Genomic DNA, 22747 nt, shown 5'->3' on the forward strand with positions numbered 1-22747 from the left:
ATAGACCAAAGGTTCACCCACTTGTACCTTAATAGAGAAAAGGTCAGATATAAGAGATTCCATATAATTCTAAGCCAATACTGAGCCAAGTTAAAACTTTCCTAGGAATAATGTAAGGTTCCCTGTTGTAACAAACTTTTTATACTGAGGCTATTTTATTTACTTTACCTATTCTGCCAACTTAGAGTGCTTGGAAAAACTATGTAAACCCGTACTCATGAAGATAAAAGGCTTTGGGCCAACATTTAGACTCAGTTAGATTATGTTGATTTAAAGATTTAGATTGCTCAGACTGTTTCTAAGCAAAATACATATATTTTTTTTTTAAATGATGAATTCAGTCAGCCCAGAGGGTTGTTAGGTTGAGAAAAATAGTTTTCAAAAAGGCAAAATGATCAACCCCAAATTTGCATAATGATTGGAATATTACAAAATAAATGGAATGCATAAATTTCTAATGAATGTATTTGCATTACCATATTGTTTCTTCTTAAAAAGTAAGTATTGATTGATTGTTGCTGAGGTAAACCTAAGTTTTCATCAGACTTCTTTGTGCATTGTTTTGTAAGGCAATACTTACATATATATTTTTTATACTAAAGCTCCTATAGGCATTAACTACTTAGTTACTAGAAATTTAAATATATTCTCTCCCAAAGCTGCTATTTGTGTTATGCAAATACAAAGCAATTAAAATTTTTTAAAATTTACAGTTAAGATAATTAAGTAAAAGTAATTGGATCAAGTGATTTTTTTCCGCCAGGGATGAAAAAGTAAAGAAGTGGCTAGCTATGTTGGGAACAAATATGCAATTTTAGAAGAAAAATTAGTTGAATGATTACATATTATAAGAAAACTTAGTAAGGGCTTTAAAATAATACTGGCTCTAGATACCTGAATCCTTCAATTAGATAAATGTAACATGTTTCTGGTCTGTTTATCTAAGGTTATATCTATTCTTAACCAAGATGTGCAGCAGAATCATCTGAGGAGGTATTTTTAAATGCCCTTTATTCCAGAAATTTAGTTTAAAAGACTGGACTGTTTATGATTTCCCAGCCCCAATTCTTGGCTTGAGTATGTTTAAATGCAATCATTGAATGCTATATTACGGTGGCCAAGTCCGACGACTAACACGCTCTAGTATAGACTACCTTGTGATCTCTTTTTAATTGAACATTTCAAAGGATGCTGCTATCAAAAACCAAAATTGTTCATTTATTATAAAGACTCTCAACTTCTCTTAACATTAAGAAGGGATTCTAAAAATACATAGGTTGGACAAAGTATTTTATTTTTGCCTTATTTTTAGGTCTCTATTTTCTGACAAGAAAGGCTGCATTTAGAACTTCTTTGTACAAATAAATTTTCTATTAATTTTTGGAACTAATTTTGTCAAAACAAATGACTGTTTCTTTCATGGAGACTATTATAAGATTATATGCGTTATTTTTGTTTATATATATTTAAAGATCATTTTGACCAATCAAATAACTCAGCTGATTAGATAAAGGGTAATATTTAAATATCTTTTTACTGAGTGAGGGAAGACAAACGGAGTTTGAAAAAGAGAATATCCTTAGCTGAAGGGGGATGGTCATTGTTTGGCTTTAAATATGCAAGGGGCTGTGTTTCCCCACCAAACACTGCCTGGGTGCAGAATATGCTCTCTGCTTTTTTCACTGATGACCACATTCCTCTACTTAGAGTTAAGAAAGTGAATTTACCGTGTCTGAGAAACGGTAAAACTTCTCCAATGCAAAAGCTTCTGTCTGTGGGAAGGTAAGGTGGACCAAGAGGGATTGAGAAACCAGAGAATCAAGTCATATATGAGTAAATATAATTGCACAATTGGTTTTAATTGCATATATCATTTTCACATACATATGTATCAATTAATCGATTTTCACATATGCAAGGTATCCAACCCCCAAAGGATGAAATGAACTAAGAACAAAGCAAAACAAAAACCCTATATTTTCCTGCACTAAATCTCAATTATAATATTTGCTCCTTGAATATTTCAACTAGTCATTAGAAAATAATAAGATATTACTCTTTTTGCATTTCTATATTTCCCTAGAGAGCCACTCACTAGAAAAATTAATCTCGTCATCTTTCTGTGAGCTAAGGAATAATGGGCTTCATTATATATCCTGATATTCTTACCAGTAGTGAAACTCAAAAGCTGCTTTGGTAGGATAAATTTTTTTAAAAGGAGAACGAAAATTGAGCATCTACACTTACAGTCTATTATGTTACCCATTGGATGCTGTGTCTGTTGTTGGATGTGTGGTGGGTGTGGAAAGTGAGCTCTCTACCCCCATTTGGACATCACATACCTAATACTTCCCAGCACCTGGTTGATACATTCTAAATTGTATAGGAAGGAGGAGAAAGGTAGAGAAATGGAAAATAAAAGTGAAAAAGCAAACCAAAATGGGAAGGGGAAATAAGTATTACTTTACTTCAGATTAATGACATTAGAAAGAAAAGTTGTCTTTATCAGTCATTTAAGGGAAAGGAAAACAGGAGCTTTACCCTTGTGATATAGAATTTTTTGTCCTGCGATAATGTTTCAGCCAGTGCCAAGTGTCATGAAAAGAAAGAGGAGCAGGTAGACAGTAGGGAGGGAGAAAAAAGGGGAATAAAGAGCGAGAAAAAGAAGGAGAAAAGTGTAAGGAAACCAGTAGATGGGGCTGTGGGGGGGAGAAAGAGATAGAGAAAAATAAATTTCCCTATTAAAATGTTTCAATATACAAATGATGTGCCTTTATTTTCATAACAATTTGATCAAATAAAAGCTCAGGCACTGTTTTTGTCCCATGTATTACTCAGAGTATCACAGTCCTCGATGTTCCTTCCATGCTACTGTGAATTGGGTATTTATTATGATTTGGGGGAGTTAATTAGACATGACTGAATTCATTATTACTTTAGAATATGTTTAATGCTCAGTACTGAGAGATCATGGGCTTAGGGCTTTAAACAATTTTATGAATATGTAAATTGCAGCGAGTAATTCAGAAACTACAAGGAAACCTCAAAAAAAAAAATTAAATCCTTTCAAAATCCTTAAAAATGCATCCTATATGAACCAGACTATTATTTCTAAGATTTGAGTGTGTTTTGACTTAAATATTCCAATACACTGGATTCTGGCCACAATTTCTCCTGTTACATAATTTGACATTTCTCTATGCGTATGAGTCTATTTGCTTTTAAATGTCAGTTGGCACATTCACATTAAAAGAAGTAAACTGATAGATATGCTTGTCAATAGAAACTCTCCCTTCCAGAAGAGGAAAGGGGGTTGATCGAGCTTATGTGCATATAAAGACAACATTACAAGTCTTAATAGAGGGGAACAACTCCATTCTGTACATCCAAATTCAATTATGAGATTACTTCTGCAACTTCCTGTGGTCTCCTAATGATGTTCTCAATACAATTTCTTCTGGATTTCATTTAACAGTTACAGCAAGGCAATAATAACACCTTCTTGTGTTTCCCATAGAGATTCAGAATAAATATCTTAAAAACATGAAAGTATGCATGAGCAAGAGACCACATAGTTCTACATGAACATCATAGCATTAACAAATAGGTAATATTTTATGGAAACAATGAAAGGAATTACTTTGATAAAAGGAACAACTTTAATAGCTATATCCAATGATGTGTTAAGTAAGACCATCAGGAACACTCTCACGTTGCAAGTAAGAAATGATATATTTTGTTAATTGAAGCAAAAAATGGTGTTGTTCCAGGAAGTACATTAGAAAGAGATTGATAAAGCTCTCATGTCGATAGATACGCTATATAAAGTAGAACTGGATGTCACCATTTTATCCCTGAAGCTATTTTTGACAATTTCAGTTTCGATTGGACAAAACCAAAGGAATAGTTGTATCCTTTGGTTCTCAGACTCCACTTCCTCTCTGCACCACTCTATTACATATAACAAATTTACTTTCCAGTGACAATTGGTATCCCGCTGAACCCGATGCATTTAATCGCCTACCTTATTCTTTCTCTTTCGTCGAAATCTCAGAAGTTCTTTGTGTTGTCTTGATACAAAATTTACAGCTGCATATTCCAGAAGTGCTGAAAACACAAAAAGGAGGCACACTGCCATCCAAATGTCAATAGCTTTGACATAAGAAACCTAGCAAAGAGAGAAAGAGTGAGCAAATTGAGTTATATTGTTGTGTCCATCAAGAACAAAACCGAATGTCTGATGCTAAATTGTACCATTTATATCAGCTGGAAAAAGAAAGCAACAAGACCAAGACTTTTTTTAACTTAATAAACTTTTTTTTTATTTTTTAATAATTAATTTTTGCAAGTTTGTGTATCAGTCATACATTACAACCTGTGTATATTTTGTTAAAAATTGTTGTCCAATGAAACACAAGACCAAACACATGATGAAGAAAAAATAAGTTAAGTGTAATTTTACCTTCAGTGTAGTATAGGATAATGCTCAAAAAAGTATGAAGTAACATTGAAATATAGATAATGCCACTTACCTTTTAGTTCCATATTTGCTTCACTAAATGTTTTTATTTTGAAATAATTTTAATATTAACAAACATGTTGCAAGAACAGTAAAAAAATAAAAAAATAAAAAACAAATAAAAAACAAACCAAAAAAACCCTCCCAAGTTCCCCAGTTGTTAACATTTGACCAAATGTTATATTTGTCTCTATCTCTATCATTTATGTTTTCCCCTTGAACTATTTGAGTATAATTTGCAGACATGATGGCCTGTTACCCTGAAATACTTACGTGTATTGTCTAAAAGAAAATGACAATCTCCTCCTACATAACTCTAGTATGACCAATAAAATCAGATTGACGTTAATAAAATACTACCATCTAATCCTAAAAGCTCATTCTCATTTCAGCAACTGTCCCAACGATGGCCTTTTTAGCAGAAAAACAGTTTTCGAACCAGTTCCAGGATTTAATCTAGAATTGTGTGTTGCATTTTGGCATCATATCTCTTTAGTCTTCAGTGTGGAATATTTTGGTCAGTTTTTTCTCGCCTTCTGTGACCTTGATATTTTCGATGAGTGTAGACCAAATATTTTCTGAGTGTCTCCCACTTTTGGTTTATCTGATGTTTCCTCATTTTAAACTCAGATTATGGGATTTTAATAGGAAGAGTGATGCCCCGTTCTTCACAGTGTACCATACCAGAAGGCACTGAACGTTGATCAGTTGGTTAAGGTGTTGTCTACCAGGTTTCTCTACTATAAAGATATAAATTTCCCTTGTGTGGAGATATTTGAAACTACATAGTATCTTCTTACTCTTTAAACTTTCATCCGTTAGACACTGATGACTTTTGCCTGAATCAATTATTACAATTATGATTTCTAAATGTGGGTTTTCTAATTCCATCTACATGTATTAGTTAGCATTCTACAGTAAGGAAAGTTTCTGTCTCCCGCATTCATTTATAATAATAATGATTTTGTTTAATGGGTTATAATGCATTAACATCACTATTTTGATGCTCACACTAACTATACAGACTGGGTCAGGCCCTAGAAGTTAGGCCATGCATCCTTTTGGCAAGTCTCCCTCATGATTTGGGGGCTTTCTTACTTTCTGGCACGAGGCATTGCCGACTCATCTGTAATTTCCTATTCCAGTCCTTGATTAAGGCCTTCCTTCGTTCGTTCCTTCCTTCCTTCCTTCTTTCCTTTCTTCCTTTCTCTCTCTTTTTCTCTCTCTCTTTCTTTCTTTCTCCTTTCCCCTAGAATCATTTCTTTAGTGAGGAACGGCTTTTAGAAACTGAGGATCTAGGCACTGGGTGTGCTCGTTGTTTCCTGGGTATCACTATTTCTAGGCCCTCTTAGCAGAGAGAGTTAGGAATTGTATACATACATACACACACGCATCCATAACTAATATATATATTTATACATATATATATCACTGATATATATAATATGTCATATATTATATATCTGCATATATACAATATATTATAATATATATAACATATCTGTTTATCATCTATCTGTGCATCTTTTTTTTTTTCTTGAGAGAGAAAAAGAGAGCAAGAGTGGTGGGGTAGGAGGGGCAGAGGGAGAGAGAGAGAAAGCATTTTAAGCAGGCTCCATGCCCAGCACAGAGTGCAACGTGGGCTCGATATCAGACCATGAGATCATGGCCTGAGCCAAAATCAAGAGTCAGAAGCTTAACCAACTGAGCCACCCAGGCGCCCCTCTCTGTGTATCATTTATCTATCTATATTTAAAACATGAATTCCCACTGGCATCTATAATTCCAATTCACTACCACAGGGTTCACTCTAGCTTTCACCTTTTTGATCGATGTAACACTTTCTCAGACAGCGACAAGCTTGTCTCTCATTATCTTTAACATATATTTAAAGAGTCTTCCTGTATGTAACTAATATCTTAATTCTGCTGGTCACCTCCAGCCTGAGCCCCATTAACCCCAGATGCCTTACTGGCTCTGGCTTCACACAGGAAGACCCCACTGGCCGCCTTGGTCTTGACCTCCTCCTTGACCCATGGACCCAGGTCCTGCCAACCCCAGCCAGCCTCCTTCACCCTCACTACCTCGTTAGCACAGGGTCTTGCTGTTTTCTGCCTCGTCAAAGATAAGGAAGAGAAGATAAAGAGAAGAAAAAACAAAGAACAGAGAATTATTTTTCCTACTATTTTTAAGAGAAAAAAACCACAAAGAAGTGGAACAAAGAGAAGCATAAAAGGAAGAAATATGTCCCTGTTTCTTAGAAACAGATTCATACAGACTGAAGACCTTTGGAGGAACAATTCAGTAAACTTTAAGAAACTGCTTTAATTTTTCTCTCAGCTTAACAGGGCAGTGATTTGAGGATGTAATTGGACAAATGTTGCTGTATATGTCAATTGCTTAAGGATGAAAAATTTCTGTAAGTTTTAGTATCCTTTCTTATTGTATATGTGTCTGTATTACACACAGTGTTATATCATGATAGCAATACTGGTAAAATCATAACCTTTTGTGCTATGAGCAAGAGCCGTTCATTTTGTTGGGTACCTTAGACACATCAGTTAGATGTGGGGAAAAAAATCCTCTCATTTGCCAGGAATGAGATTAAGAATGAAAGATATTTATGTGAAATAATTTTTTTTTTAATTTTTCCTGGGAAATGGACAATTACCTAAAACTTTGCTTCCCCACTGATAGAAACAAATGTCCCTTCCCAAGAAGTCGAGGAGAGCAGAACTCGAGGCTAGATGTAAGCAAAGATGTACTAACTACTTCTTTGGACTCAATGCACAGTTATCTTAAGGATCAAAACCTTACACTTTGGAAATTTGACTGTTTCTGTGCTGTTTGTATATTCTGTATTTTTTTTCCTCTCTATTCATTCTTAATATCTAGTGGTGTTTTTGTCAATATCAACCTGTGGAAATCTTGATCAAATTTAGGCTGTGGTTTAAAAGGGGGAAAGTGGCTTACTCTTCAGGGGAAATCTATGTTGGGGAGAGCAATAAATAAAGGACAAACCTCTCTCCCCCCTTCTCATTTGGCCTTTTTGGTCTCAGGCTCGACTTTGCCCGAGTCTGGTTCAGAATCCCACGGCACTTGCGGGCTTACCTGAACACAGTATCTTGTAAATGCTCATGCTTGTTCTTTTTCTGTTGAGACTGTGAACTCTTTGAGGGCAGATGTCATCTCTGAGTTGTTCACCACCACAATACTGTTTGGCATGTGTGTACATATTTGCTAAATAAATGGGCAGATAAACTAAGGTGTACAATGTTAAAATACAGGGGAAGAATGAATCACAGATGATGATTCATGTGGAGATTCACTTTTGAAGTGATGCTCTGTTCATACCTTGGGTTGGATTAATTCTCTTTTAAAAAGAGGCCATTTCTTGACACTTCCAACGGTGTCAACTTACATATGAAATATGTCAACAAAGGAGCCCTCTGCATCTCCTCCACTTATTTTAAATGTGACTTCTGTTTATCAGAATGACCTCTACTGAGCAAAGACAGGTATGCCCTCATTTTATTCCAGTGCTTGCTAAGTGTCCAATTGTTTATAAAATATAGATTTAAACCTCATAAGTTCTGCAGTTATGCCAAAAATCTTTGGCTGCCCTCAAATACATACTGTCCCAAAAGATAAAATACAGATTTCAAAAGCGCTGTCTCAAGCTACAACATTCCTGGAAGAATATTACTCATAAAGTATGTGCTCATTCTTTAACAACCTGAATCTATAATGACATGAACCGGAGATAAATCAGAAATTTAATTTCCATGTTAATCCAATGAATGTCTTCAATGACAACAGAGATATGCAAACATCATTTATGCCTGTTAGGGTTCTGCTAATTGTGAACAACTCCCGAGTGTTGAGCCTAAAGGGCCTACTTTCCTCATCTTCTTCTCTGACCTTCTTCACCAAATTCAACTCTTTTTCTCCTCCTCCACCCTCATTGCCCATCCAAATGCAGCAAACTTGGGACCTGGGAGGTTTGGAACTCTAGGGCTAATAACTAAAATATGAACAGCGGTTCTTACTCCAGCCCATGCCCAACATATTCGTGACATACAACACACCCCATGTGTTTCAGATTTATCACCTTTTTTTTCCATCCCCTACTGGTTGCTATTCCTTGGGGCATTCTCACTCCAATCTGGTTCATTCCTCTGGACTACCATTTCAACAGTCCCATAGTCCAATGTGCTGTTGGAACTCTGATTCAATTTTAAGCAACAATCTCTCCTCAGTATTACTCCCTGAATACAAAAGTATGAGAAAATAAAACCTAAACATTTATTAGTTAGATGCACCAGTCAGGGGGACCTTTGTACTAGAGACCTGTTCAAAGCCACCATATTGAAGACTGCTTCTTTCTTGGAGCTTGCTCTTCCCATGGCTCCCGTGACCCAGGTTCTTCAGGTTTCCCTCCCTCAGGTCTACCACACTCTGCTTTGTGGGCCCTTCCTCCTCATCCTGAGTTCCTCAGGGATACAGTCCAAGCACTCTTCTATTCTAACTGTGAAGCTTCTCATGAGTCAACTTCATCTATTACCATGGATTCAATTTCTCCTCTGTGCTTATGGCCTCCAAATCTCTCTTTGCTGATTTGACCCTTCTCTAGCCAGGTTCTTACTTGACTGCACCTTTTGGATGTTTCACACACCTCAAATTTACTCTAACTAAAAATGAAAGTTATGAATCTCTACCAGGCTCCACCAGACAAACAACAAACTAACATAACTGCTTCCTCCTTCTCTTCATTGAAAGGTTACACTGTGTTTGCAGTTGTTCACCCCCACACTAGGAGTCCTCTCATTCTCTCATATCAAAGACGCACCTGTTAATTATACTTTCTTGCTATTTCTCAAATTTATCATTTTCTATTTTCCATCCTTCCTACTGCCATCCCAGTGATCTCAACCACAATGATCTGTTCTTCAGTCCCTCAAATCTATCCTTGACACAACAATAAATGATTATTTTAAAATCCTTCCACTTAAAACTCTTCATTTGCTTTCAATTAATTGAAAGTCTCAAGTCTGTTTTATAGTGTATAAAGCCCTACATGGTTGGCCTCCAGCTTACTTCTCTTACTACAGGCATTCAATCTTTCTTTTTTTTTTTGTCTCATTCATTGAACACCATTGATGTACCCAAGTTTGGTTCTTAGTGTTTTAGTTATGGAGATGAGTAAGATAAATAAGATCCATCTTTAATGGAACTTACATTGAATTTGGGGAAAACATACAATAAAAACACAAAGGTAATTTAAAAGAAGTGCAACAGAGAAACCACAATGGGGTAATGGGAAGAGTTGGACAGGGTGAAGGGGGCTATGTTAGATGAGGAGGGTCAGTGAAGGCCTCTGAAGATATGATAATTACCATCTTATGCCACTTTCTTACTTGCTTATTATATTAACTATTCTTCCCTTCTTTTATTTTTTGGAACCTGAAAGCAACTGACAAGCAATTGATAGCAGGTTGTATTCCCTGTTATTTCTGTCTGGAAAACTCCTTCTTTTGGGTAACTGCCATTTGTCCTTCAGGTCTCAGCTTAGACAACACATTATTAGGGAACCTTCTCCAAATGCCAGGACAGCCTTTCTCACCTTCCTACCTCCCCTTTCCTCATAGAAACCTTTTCCCAGGTCACTCACTACAATTGTAATTATATTTATTTGTAAGCAGGTCTTACAAGATGACTGCTGGATAGCAACACTTGAATGTCCCACCTTCAATTAACTATTCTACTCCACAATCCCTAAGTGCTTTCTATTTTTCAAAAACTTTGGTTAAGGTGATACAAAAATGAATATGTTCTTGAAGATTTCAAAGTGAAATATCTATACTGCTGTTTTAACAAACTGTGTCTAAGCAAACACGAAATAATTCATCTCATTGTTGACCTTGCTCCACTGCACTGACACGATCCATTTATGTATCTTTCTCTTTTTAGGCTAATATATCCGATGAGCTGAGACAAAGGCCAAGTCTTTCCCATCTTGATATTTCTAGGACCTAGACTGTTCGTCATACTATGTGCTCTCAGGTCATGTTGAATTGATTGAGTCACGTAGAACGACTTCAAATCACTGGCCATTTATTATTAGAGAAATAATTATAATAATTAACATGTTAGGAAATGCCCTTGGTAGTATCCATGGAACTACTGAGTCTTCTTAGTAGTTGTCTAAAAATAACACTTTTAATCCTCACAATCACTGAGGAAACTATCCCCATTTTAAAGATGAGATTTAGGCACAATAAAAGAGCTTGCTTAAGTAAAATAACTTGTCACATAGCGACTGTTATGGACTGAATATGTCCTTCCAAAATTCAGATGTTGGAATCTAACCCCCAAGGGGATGGTATTAGGAGGTGGGGCCTTTGGAAGATGATCAGATTGTCAGGGTAGAGTCCTCATGAATGATGTTAGTGCCCTTGGAGAAAGGGTCCCAGAGAACTCCTTTGTCCCTCTACCATGAGGGGACACGGCTAGAGGATCACCATCTATGAACCAGGAGGAAGGCTCTCACCAGACACTGAATCTGCCAATGTCTTGGACTTGGCAGGACTTCTCAGGTTCCAGAATTGTGAGAATAAATATCTGTGGTCTTCAAGTCACCTATTCTATGGTCTTCTGTTACAGGAGCCTGAACCAATTAAGACAGCTACCAAGTTGCAAAGTTAGATTTGAATATAACTCATCTGGCTCCAAAGCCCATAAATTTAACTATTACTTTCTGTCCTCTGCATCTTAATATGCCAGCCTCTTTAACTTTTATCTAATAGTTAAGACTAAAATCAGTATGCAGAATACATATCATAAAGTCCTCTTTATTTGCTGTTTCTGATCCTAAAATCTGGCAAACACATTCTTAGGTAATGTAGAAAAGGAGACATGAGCATTGTATTTGCCACATAAAAACAAACTAGTTGCTCTGAGGAAGCAAAACTAGATTAGGAAAACATTTTATCCTCTGAAATGCAATGAAAGTCCCCTCGACGACTCTCTTACATTAATTATAATGAAGTGTTTTCATGAGCTGGGAAACCACTGCCTACTTGCCATGTGATAATCTAAGAAGACATCGGCTTGATGAATTATGATTTGAGTATGCAGAGCTAGGTTACTGCAAGGCCTTGTCTTTTTCATTCTAAAAATGTTTCATAATGTAAGGAGAGGAATATAAGCATCATTATGTTCTATAGACTTCTTATGCCATTTTTTCCAGAAAAATTATGCATTCATTCTACTTTTAATGTTATCATTAGAAAATAGAGACAGTCTGCTTTTTGTGTTCCAATTATATATATATATATATATATATATATATTTATATATAACATATTCCAAATGTAGATGTGTATCTATATGTATTCCAAATGTAGATATGTATGTATGTATATATATATATACATACATATATATACACATACATATATATATTCCAGATATGGATATATGTGTATATATATTCCAAATATATGATAATGATTATATATATATATGGATTTTATCATTATCAGTCATCCGATAAAGACCGGAATCAAATTTATCTTGACTCTAGGAAGCAATCATGTTCTGGGAGTTCGTCTAAGCATGAATTTCTATACATCTACCTTTCCAATGATGCAAGGAAGTGGGCACCAGGAGGATTCAAGCTAGGATAGCATACAGTAACCAACAGTCCTGAAATCTCACTGGCTTGAAACAAAGAACAGTAAAGGACACGGCATGTCCACTTTGAGTTAAAGGGTGACTCTTGTCACTGTCACTCTCACTGACCTCAGCTGACAGGGCGATCACTATCTGGAACGCTGGCAGCGGCAACAGTCGAGGAAAACTGGGCCCTGACGGCTCTCATGTTGGCTAACAAATACTTGGGGCTAGCAGTGGTATAGGTCACCGTGCCCAAAACTCCTGAGCCAGCACTACTCACAGTCCGCCCCACCACGGAACGATGAGGCGCAACCTTACCCTGTGCCTGGGAGGAAGAGAAAGCCAGCATGAGTGGCAGAGGGAGTAGGGGTGGGAAGGTTCCCACTATTTTTATGTTTGAAACAGAAACACGGATTCCTAGAGGCACAGGATTGCGGACAGTGTGGATTATGATTTGATCACTGTTTATGATATCTTCCTAGAGGACTACAGCAGCTTTGTTAAAGAGCAAAACTCGCTGCTTTATTAAAAAAAAAAAAAAAAAAAAAGCTGTTAATTAATTAAAGTGTGGCATAGAAGTGCAAACCTCCCTTGATCTTCAGCCAAAAATTTCTTCAAACCTTAGTGTCAGGTCAAATTTCAATACCATCAATTGTAAAGGGGTATAAATAGAGTCCAGGTAGCATTCTGAAGCACAAACTTAATCTAAGAGAGATAATAGATTGACCAGCTGGTGGAGAGTAGAGACAGGCAGGCTGCAAGCCGAACGTAGGCATGGCAATGAGTTCGCTTGTGCTACAGCGTATGGAATTCACCTCACCAGTTAACCATAATGCTCATCTCCACCCCTTAATAACTACACCAGAACACTTTGTGGTGTAATTTATTTGTGCCTATGGCCTCTGAAGCCGTTTGCTTTTGTGTTCTCTAATTAAGAGGAAGAGATGAGTTGCATTTATCTCAGACAATCCTTCATAAATACATTTACTTTTATGCTAGCTTTCGGTAGGATTATTGAGTAGCAACAATTTCAGAATACATTCCTTTACAAGTACACTGGGTGAGTTGTATTACAAGCAAGGCACCAAATGGTATAGTCAAGAAGTCTGGCAAGATACATGCCTTTACCTTACCCTGCATAAATGTGGTTAAAACAATTGCCTCCTGAGACTGATAATGCCCCACACTAGAGCTCATCGATGACAAATGCATTAGTGGGTAAATATTTATTAGATTATAACCCAGACTACTTATTTATAGTAAATTATACTTATTAAATTATAAATTATAACCCAGACTACTGTTAGTCAATAGCTTATAGAAATAGAATTTTAAAATGCATTTACAAGGAGCACAACTTAAATTTAAGAATAAGGAGTGGATTCAACCAGAACCAGGAGTTGGCATCACAAAATTTCATATAAACCTACATGTTGGCCCTCTAGGGAAGTAAAGGAAGGTAGGTTTTCCAGGAACCACTTGAAAGTGAATATTTTATCAATTCTTTTCTCAATCTAAATTTGCTTTTTATTTGAGAAAGAGGCATAGCAAAACATCACAGAGTATTGCTTTTGATTAGCTAAAATAGCCCTTCAACCAGGATGATTTTTCTCCCTTTAATGACAGTCAATCCTGATGGATACTCCCAGTTCCTTAGAAATGTAAAGGAAACTGTGAGGAGCAGTTCTGGCTGTGGAATGGACAAATGACTCAAGCATTCAACTAGATGCTTTTCTTCTGAGATATGCTGGAAGATCTCCTGCTTGTGTTACGGCTTCCCCCCCCCACCCACCGGGGATTTAATTTCAGATCACAATGACTATTCCTTAATCTTGGTTTTGTAAAATCCAGATTGTAGTATATTTAATCCTGCATTTCTCCCTAGTGTAAAACATATATGAGAACTTTGTGTTTTGTAATTTGTCTAGGAAAAAATATTAGTCGCAAAATCATTTTGAGCTTCCTTCCAGACCTAAAGTGAGAGAGAGACAAGGGAAACAATAAACAATGTTTTAGAAACAGGTGTTAAAGGAGAATGAAGTGGCTGTTGAAAAAGTGAAAGAAGCTGTCTGGAGGACTGCCTTCTTGGAACACTAGGCAGTGGATCACACAGTACAAGGTTTTGTGAGTTGGACATTTATCATCCCGGAGGGCTGCTCACAACAGCGGAGTCCTTACGATGTCGCATTCATACTGATTATGATCCTTGTAACCCTTAGTGAATGAATGATACTTTGAACACAGTATTTATTTTCCACATAAAAGTTTTTATTTTAAGAGATGAAATCGTAAGAGAACAGAGCTGTAGCTTTCCTAAGTAATGGACTTGGCCAATCCCTCCAGTCACCAGATGAGAAAAGTACAACCAAAAAGGCTAAGGGATTTTGAAAGCTCATCTCGTTATCTCTGACTTCTGCTTCAATTCTGGGAATTTTACCATCGTCTCTTCTACAGGACAAGGCTCTGATGTTTACCATTTATATGAAATGAAATCTAGATATCGCAGCAAATACTTCTTAGGTGCATACTATTAGTTACTGGGATTTCTTACTATATTATCTTTTTTAACTGCTCTGTTAAGGTTGAATTCTGTGACTTCTCTCTCCTCCACATTTTTGTACTGGAGGCTTTGCATGTCTATAACATCATCTTTATTTTAACCATATACTTACTTTATCCCTTTATCTCTGAGGTCAAGACCTTCATTGACAACTTCAAATAGGAATTACAAAGACAGAGAAAGCTTGTTAGTTGCTTAAGGACACTGATGTTGGGACGGCGTTCTTTATTCCGTGGGTGAGGGGGAGTTTTCCATCCATTTTTAATCTGTCAGGAGGGTTTGTGGTATGATTCTAGGATATATGTGAACGCAGTAAAGGGAGTTTCAGACATTATTTAGGTAAAATTGTCTCAAAGTAGCATATACTTGTTTTGTTTTTAAATTTAGTTTGATGCCAAAACCATTGTATTATATCCTATTTTTTTTTAAAATTAAACTTTGTGATTTGATTATATGCTTTTTCCTAATTGTGCCATCAGATTTAAGTATCTGTGCCGTGGTTATGCCTCTATGTCACCTTCAAAGGACATGCTTGATAACTGTTAGTTTTCAGCCTAGTGAGATCTAGTAAGCCTAATAAATGTAGGTTCTAACATTAAATGTAGAACCAGAGATATCTGTCAATTTCTACCCTTCCTATTATAGGACCTACCTTATGTTTAGGAATTACCTGTTTACAGATAATAGATAAAACACTAATAAAATTGGATGACATTCACATGCATTATAGTCTGTGATTTTTAACAAAAAATGGAACGAATAAATGATTCTTTCACTTTCTAGACTTTTTTCTTTTTCTCTGTTTCCTAAGTGAATCTAATATGAAACCAAACTATTAGTATATTCAATACATTTTTTTAAAAATTAAATATATTGCTCACATCAAATAGGTATTGTAAGTTAAATATGATTATTAAAATTCATTAAAAATGAACCTACTTGCACCATATTTGTACTGAATGTAACTGAAGTAATTTTAGTTAACTGTATTTTGAATAAATATTAGAATGCTGCATTTAAATGGCAAGGACCAAAACATTACTGACAGTAATAGTTATTGCTATATTAATATGATTACTATGCAGTCCCCTCCCCTCATTTATATTACTGCTGACATTTACAGCTTACTCTCCTTTAAAACTGCAGGGTTTTTGTTTGTTTGTTTGTTTGTTTTTTGAGAATGAGAACTAATTAGATAAGAACACAATAGTGAGTATAGATCTTTCAGTTTTCTTCACATCCCTGTCTTTTCAATGTAATCTCACATATAGATCTTTGTGTGCCCACACAACCATGGTATCCAAATAAAAATATATTAGTTCAATTGATATTTTCTAACATTTGCAATCACTTCTATAATTGATGTCTTTAGGAAGAGTAAAAACTTAATATAAAAGCTATCTTTGTTACATCTTCTAAAACCAATGTTTTCATTATACTATAAGGTAGACACATACAACATTTAATTTTTTTTCATTAATCTGGTGATTTTCAGGGGGAAAATACGGTTCTATACAAGAGTAACTCAATTGAGCTTTTACATTCTCTTAGAAAGATATGAAAAAAAAGACAGACTTTTTTGCTTTTCAAGTTTGGACTAAGTACTAAGTAAATATTTAAAAGTTCTTATCTTTAAATATCTGCATGATATTTACTCATGTACTGATTTAGTTACATGAGGATAGAAATATGTAAAAGATCTTTTGTTCTCTCAAAAATCTATTCGATGGGTTTCACAGACAAACCGAATGGGGAAAAAAAGTCAAAAGAAATTATTCAAGATAAACAGCTTTTGGTGCAGAATTTGAGATTTTCATAGCCTACAGGCTTCTGAGCTTCTGTGAAATATTTAATTGATTATCCACATTTGAAATTTCAAGTGTTTCTTATTTTCTAGCTCTGCTCCAAATGAGATGGCCATAGTGGTGGGGGCAGAGTAGGAGAAATTCACATAGAACTTTCCAGGAATCCCTCCATCTTTCCTCTCTCCATTCCTTTTTCTTCTCTTGTTTTCTTGAGTTTTTACTAATATGACAGAGTCTGCTCTAGGAACGGAGACAGAAAGTTTTAACAAATCATTGTCCCTGAGGTAGATAAGATTATTTGTTGACAGTCCTTTGTTTCTCCTTTCCACTCCAAAGCTACCCTGTGGGTGGAGTACACTCGCCCCCACCCCCTTGACTTTGGGTTTGGTTGTGAGACTTGGGAAGACTTAGAAAATAACCAAAGTGACTGTGTGCTAATTCCGAGCAAAAGCATTGCATGCTTCTGCTTGCCTTCCTATTTTCCTGCGTTCCTCCATGAAAAGAGTATGCTACTCTACCTACAGTTCCACATGGCTGGGAACAGACGTGCGCCTACTCCACAGCCTCGACCTAAGCCCATCCAAATCAGCCAATCTCAGACAGACCTGGAAGAGTCAGGCAACTCACAGGCCTATGAGCAAAAATAAATGTGGTAAACCATTGAGACTTGGGATTATTTGTTATGCAGAATAAGTGCAACCTAACTATACTGAAACAATCCTGGGCCCCAAGACTCTATTGTGTTAAGACCTAGGGTTTGGGGGCACCTGGGTGGCTCAGTCCACTAAGCACCTGACTCTTGGTTGCAGCTCAGGTCATGATCTCAGGGTTGTAAGATTGAGCCCCACATCGGGCTCCATGCTTAGCATGGAGTCTGCTTGTCCCTCTCCCTCTGCTCCCCTCCCCACCCCACCCCTGACCCCCAGCTCAGGCACACACCTGCTCTCTTTCTCTTAAATAAATAAATAAATAAATCTTAACAACAACAAGAAAAAGAGCTGGGGTTTGGATGAACTTGGAATCTAGAGATTCTCTGGCCCCTGCCAAGCTTGTGTCTGGGTGTGTGTGTGGGGGGGGGGTGTGTACACACACATCTGTCTGTTTAACATACTATGTTCAAAGATCTCTGGTATGACAATAGATTTGAAACTCATTTTTAAAACTAAACTAGTGTGTACATGGTGATATTTGTGTACTTCAGCAGATGATACGAAACAAAAAACATATAAAAAGCTGGACCTTAAAAAAAAAAAAAAGCTGGACCTTAGCTGGTCCCTGTGAAAGAGAATGAATGGAGTAGGTCTCCAATAAGACATAACTGCTCTTTGGGAAACGAACGGTAAAGTATATATCATAATGCTGCATAACTGAGATCTTCCCAGAGTTCCCTGGTGTGGAGTCTTGCTAGAACCCATAGCTTCCAAATTAAAATTATATTTTATTCCTTCTACTGATTTTCTGTATTCTGACCCATTTCTATACTTAATAAAAAATATAATTCTCTCAATGACAAGATTTTAACTAGGTATTAGTATAAATCAAATGTATACTCAAAAATAATTAAATGATTATTATTATCCTCTCTTTCACCCCTGATTAAACCTAAGTCTCCCAGAGAGGATTGCTTTTCCACATCTAAAAAAAATAAAAATAAAAATCACAGAATGTTGAGATCTCAAGAGTTTGAGAGTAAAGGTTTAGGGTGAGTGGGTCTTGCCTTTAATTCAACTGTCTAACTTATTCTGTGTGTGGGGGGCGGGGGTGGGAGATGGTTGTGGGAAAAGGAAGGAGAGAGAAGACTTTGAATATTCAGGTCCATTTCCAACTGGAGGAGGAGGGCCAACCACAAATACATCTTTTTTCCCTTCTTTCTCGGCTTTCTTTCATTCTTAGAAAAATCATCTCTATTCTGCTTCCTTATCCATCTATGGTTTTACTCCCTGAAATCTGAGGCCTGAGTGTCCCCTGTCAGAACTTTGGAAGTTCTGACTTTTTTTTTTTAACATTTTATTTATTTATTTGACAGAGAGACAGAGAGAGCACAAGTAGGCAGAGCGGCAGACAGAGGGAGAGGGAGAAGCAGGCTCTCGCTGAGCAGGGAGCCCGACTCAGGGTTTGATCCCAGGACCCTGGGATCATGACCTGAGCCGAAGGCAGCCACTTAACTGACTGAGCCATCCAGGCGCCCCAGGTTCTGACTTTTTGACAATCCCATGTGGCTGTCTTATAAACATCTCAAAGTTAACATGTTCAACCATAGATTAGTTACCTCCCCCAATCTTCCTCATTAATTAACTATTACCACTACTTGCCCAGTTACCTGAATGCTGCCATCGACTCCTGCTTTTCCCTTACTCCTCAAGGTCCAGTTCATGAGCAAATCCTGTCTTTTTCACTTCCAAATGCATTTTCTTTAAAACACCCACCTCTTTCTAAATCCATCTCCTACTCTCCACCTCTACTGTTACGAATCTAGCCCGACCATCATCTGCTCTAGACTACAATAGTTTGCTTGGCAGTTTCTATGCTTCCACATTCCCTCCCCCTTCTATCTGATCTTCAAATAAAAGTCAGAATGATTACTCTTCTCATTAAAATCCTTCCAAAATCTACTCAAAATAAACCTGATCTTTATCAAGGTTTATAAAACCCTCCATTGACATGGCTCCATGATCATCACCATTTTTTCTCACTCATTCTTCTCCAAGCACAGTGTTAGGGAATGTCCCTAACATTATACAACTTAGAAAAATTGCTGGCAATAGACTGTATTGTTACCCCCTTCTGGTCACCTAATGCAAGCACCACAGAAACACCAAATAGCTCCATGTTCCAAGAGATGAATCACAGGAATCTTCTTGCTTTGGGCCGTTACATGCTTGATTTATTATGACACTGTAGAGGACAATGCAACAGGAAATATCAGAGAGGAATCTGATCTCTGTAGTTCTCAAGGTGCTGGCTAAGGTATATCTTTTGAGATTTTCTACCCTGAGTCTTACTTGACTGATTTCCAAACTCCTTCGTATCCGCAGGAGATGCATTGGCACACAGCCTGGACAAAATACTAAGCAATTATAATAAATTAGTGCTTTATTGTTTCTTCCTCCTCTGTCTGATAATCCTCTTCATTTCCTGAATTTAATTTTGTTTTCCTACTTCCTAGATTTTGTCAGTAAGAGAATGGTGGATATTTCAGCGGCAAGACTTTCAGGCATCCGAGGGTTCTTTTGTGAGGTTGAGAATATATCAGGTCTTAAGGTGTATGATTTAGCCATCTGTTCCTAAAGGCAAGTGTGGGCCCTTGCCTCTTGCCTTTCTAGCCCCCCCAAATCACAGAATCAGAATTGCATTTTTCAAGAGATTTTCTACTTTTTGGAATTATTCTTCCCAATAGATTAACTCTTGTTGTTTATCCTGGGTCTTCAATGTCCGCCTTCCTGAATTTTAATGTAGGTAGCTGAATATGCTCAACCTCCCATTCCCTAACTATCACAAAACCTGGCTTGGATGGTTAGGCATCTGCCTCTGGCTCAGATCACGATCTCCAAGTCCTGGGATCGAGTCCCACGTTGGTCTCCCAGCTCAGTGGGGAGTCTACTTCTCCCTCTCCCTCTGCCTCTCCCCCTGCTTATGATCTCTCTCTCTCTCTCTCTCTTAAATGAATAAGTAAAAAATCTTAAAAAAAAAACCTAAAATGATATTGTCACTCTCTCTTAAGATATCATTTTGTTAATCAGTTATTTTTGTGGGTCGGAAATAAATCTGTTATCACATTTCTAGAGGTCATTGTCTCTATGTCTGGAGAGATGTAGAGGTTTTGTGTGCATTTATGTATATAATTGAGCTCATGGTTGAAAATTTATTCCTTCCCTGAGATCACAGTGAAATTAAAGATTTTTAAAAATGTTTTCCTATGTCTTAAGAAAATGAAGCCATCCCAAGATTTTCTTTCCTTTAAAAAACAAAAACAAAAACTTGTGTTTTAATTTTGTTTTTGTTTTTGTTTTTTTAATTTGTTGCTTTCTTTATTTCTGCTTCTTCCACTCTGATCTCCATACTCTCCAATTCTGCCTTAATGTTTTTATTCAAATGTCTTTATACTGTGTCTCATAGAAGCTGTAGTTTTCTGAAACGGAGCATATTGTTCTCTTCTTTTGTTGACAACTTACAGAAGAATGAGCTTTCATTTCTGTTTAGCATTTGAAGAAAATCAATGAGTAAACTGGCAATTTCCTTTACAAATTGACTATGGGACTTCAACTATTACTCAGAGTCCTTGAGACATTTATACATATATAAATAGGCATTGAGACTTATTAGTTTAATCTTATAAGCAGATCTGTAATTTTCACTTGAATAATATTTTATAAAACACTAGTTGATATGGATCATTTTGAAAATTCAATTAAGTATTAATAAAAGTAGACCTTATTTTGCAAGACAGCCATTAGATTTTATCTAGGCAGTGTGAGCATTGTTAAAGATCAAGTCTTCCTATTTGAAGTAACTTTTTTAGTGATAAAATGTCCTGCCATCAACTTTTATTTATTTAGGTATTTTAATCTAATAAATTGAGTCATACAATGCAATTCATGGTAAGAGTTAAGGAAGCCATGACAATAGATTTATAATTTGCTTGGCATTACAGGTAGATAGCATCAAATGCACAAGAAAAGTTAATATAATTTTACTACATCTACATCATTGTAATGAAAATAATAGTGAAGGTTGTTGGAAGCTAGACAGGATTACTTAATTTGGATAGTAGGAATTTTTTTTAGAAGTCATTTAGGAGAGGAAAAGAATTTTCTATTGCTATTTGCTAAATGGATTAAAAGAGTTTCCTATGTTTTATTTCAGCATATGTTTTAAAAAGAAATATTGGGGCTTTTTACAAACCTCATAGAGAGAACAGTTTATTTTAATTCTGGCAGATCCACATGGACTAAAATCATGATATTAGATAAACTTTCCTTTTTATTGACCTATGGCAACTTAAAAGCCAAAAAGGGAAAGAAAAACAAACACAAAAATAATAAGTGCTATATACAGTACTATGGACACCCTCATATAATATTTGTGGGAGTGTAACTGCTGTAAATTTTTCTGGAGGGATATTTGGCAATACATATCAATACATACAGCCATCAGTGTAGTGACTCCAGTTCTAAGAATTGATACTAAGGAAAAAAAGCAAAATATATGTAAAGCTATACACACACACATATATATTCATGAATATAAATAACATTCATCATATAAATGTTCATTATTGTGTTAGTCCTAATAGTAAGTATATTACTACAGTGCATCCATACAATATGACAAAAGTTGATAATTACATATATGTGAATTTTCTATGTAAAAATATTATATATCTATAAATATTTGTGCAAATATATGTGCATGTCCCTTTGGTGCACTTACCTTTGGTAAGGAGGCTCGCGATCCTGAGCTCTGTGTGGTCATAGTCAGCACAGTAGTTATTCCCAAGGCTACCCTTGCTGGCGCAGCATCCATATTGATCCAGAATGAAACCCAGGATAGAATAACGATCAGGAGACTGGGAATGTACATCTGGATCAGGTAGTATCCCATTTGTCGTTCAAGATGGAATCGCACTTCTATACATGTAAATTTTCCTAATTGGTTGTAAAATAAATGCAGCAATTGGTAAAAATAGGTCTTTGTGATGACATCAAATGTCACATTTTTTTTCCCCATATTTTGTCCTAAAATTTTCCATTACAATGTAAAGGGATCCTAAATCACATATACAAATTGGTTTCTGCAAAATATTTTTCTTATTTTTCTGCTGGCATCTGGAAGCAACACGAGAGTACACTTTCCAGGAAATAGTATGTCATCTTATTACTTCACATTTGGGGATGCCTGGGTGGCTCAGTCGGTTAAGCCTCTGCCTTCAGCTCAGGTCATGATCCCAGGGTCCTGGGATCGAGTCCCACATCCGGCTCCTTGCTCAGCGGGGAGTCTGCTTCTCCCTCTGCCTCTGCCTGCCACTCCCCCTGCTTGTGTTCCCTCTCTCTCTCTTTCTCTCTCTGACAAATAAATAAATTTAAAAAAAAATTATTACTTCACATTTGGTTAGCGTTTCATACTTTGAAAGTACTCAAAGATAGATCATTTCACTTGATTCCAGCAACTGTTTCTGAGATAGGAGAA

At 36.4% G+C, this 22747-nt stretch overlaps 1 protein-coding gene and 1 long non-coding RNA gene across 3 annotated transcripts in view; one reads left to right on the forward strand and one right to left on the reverse strand.

The window, feature by feature from the left end:
* GLRA3 (glycine receptor alpha 3) overlaps positions 1-22747 on the reverse strand; it is a 195670-nt gene that overhangs the window by 20344 nt on the left and 152579 nt on the right. The window contains exons 7-9 of one of the 2 annotated variants that reach the window (XM_036092327.2): positions 21992-22206; positions 4025-4168; positions 1728-1772 (exon numbers count right to left, since the gene is read on the reverse strand). In XM_036092327.2, coding sequence (XP_035948220.1) covers positions 1728-1772; positions 4025-4168; positions 21992-22206 — 404 coding nt within the window. The remainder of the gene's footprint in view (positions 1-1727; positions 1773-4024; positions 4169-21991; positions 22207-22747) is intronic. The other variant, XM_036092328.2, reaches the window with a different exon arrangement.
* LOC144381396 (uncharacterized) overlaps positions 1-22747 on the forward strand; it is a 69633-nt gene that overhangs the window by 9451 nt on the left and 37435 nt on the right. The gene's annotated exons all lie outside the window — the stretch shown is intronic.

This window comes from Halichoerus grypus, chromosome 3, assembly GCF_964656455.1.
Source record: "Halichoerus grypus chromosome 3, mHalGry1.hap1.1, whole genome shotgun sequence".
Classification (NCBI taxonomy): Eukaryota; Metazoa; Chordata; class Mammalia; order Carnivora; family Phocidae; genus Halichoerus; species Halichoerus grypus.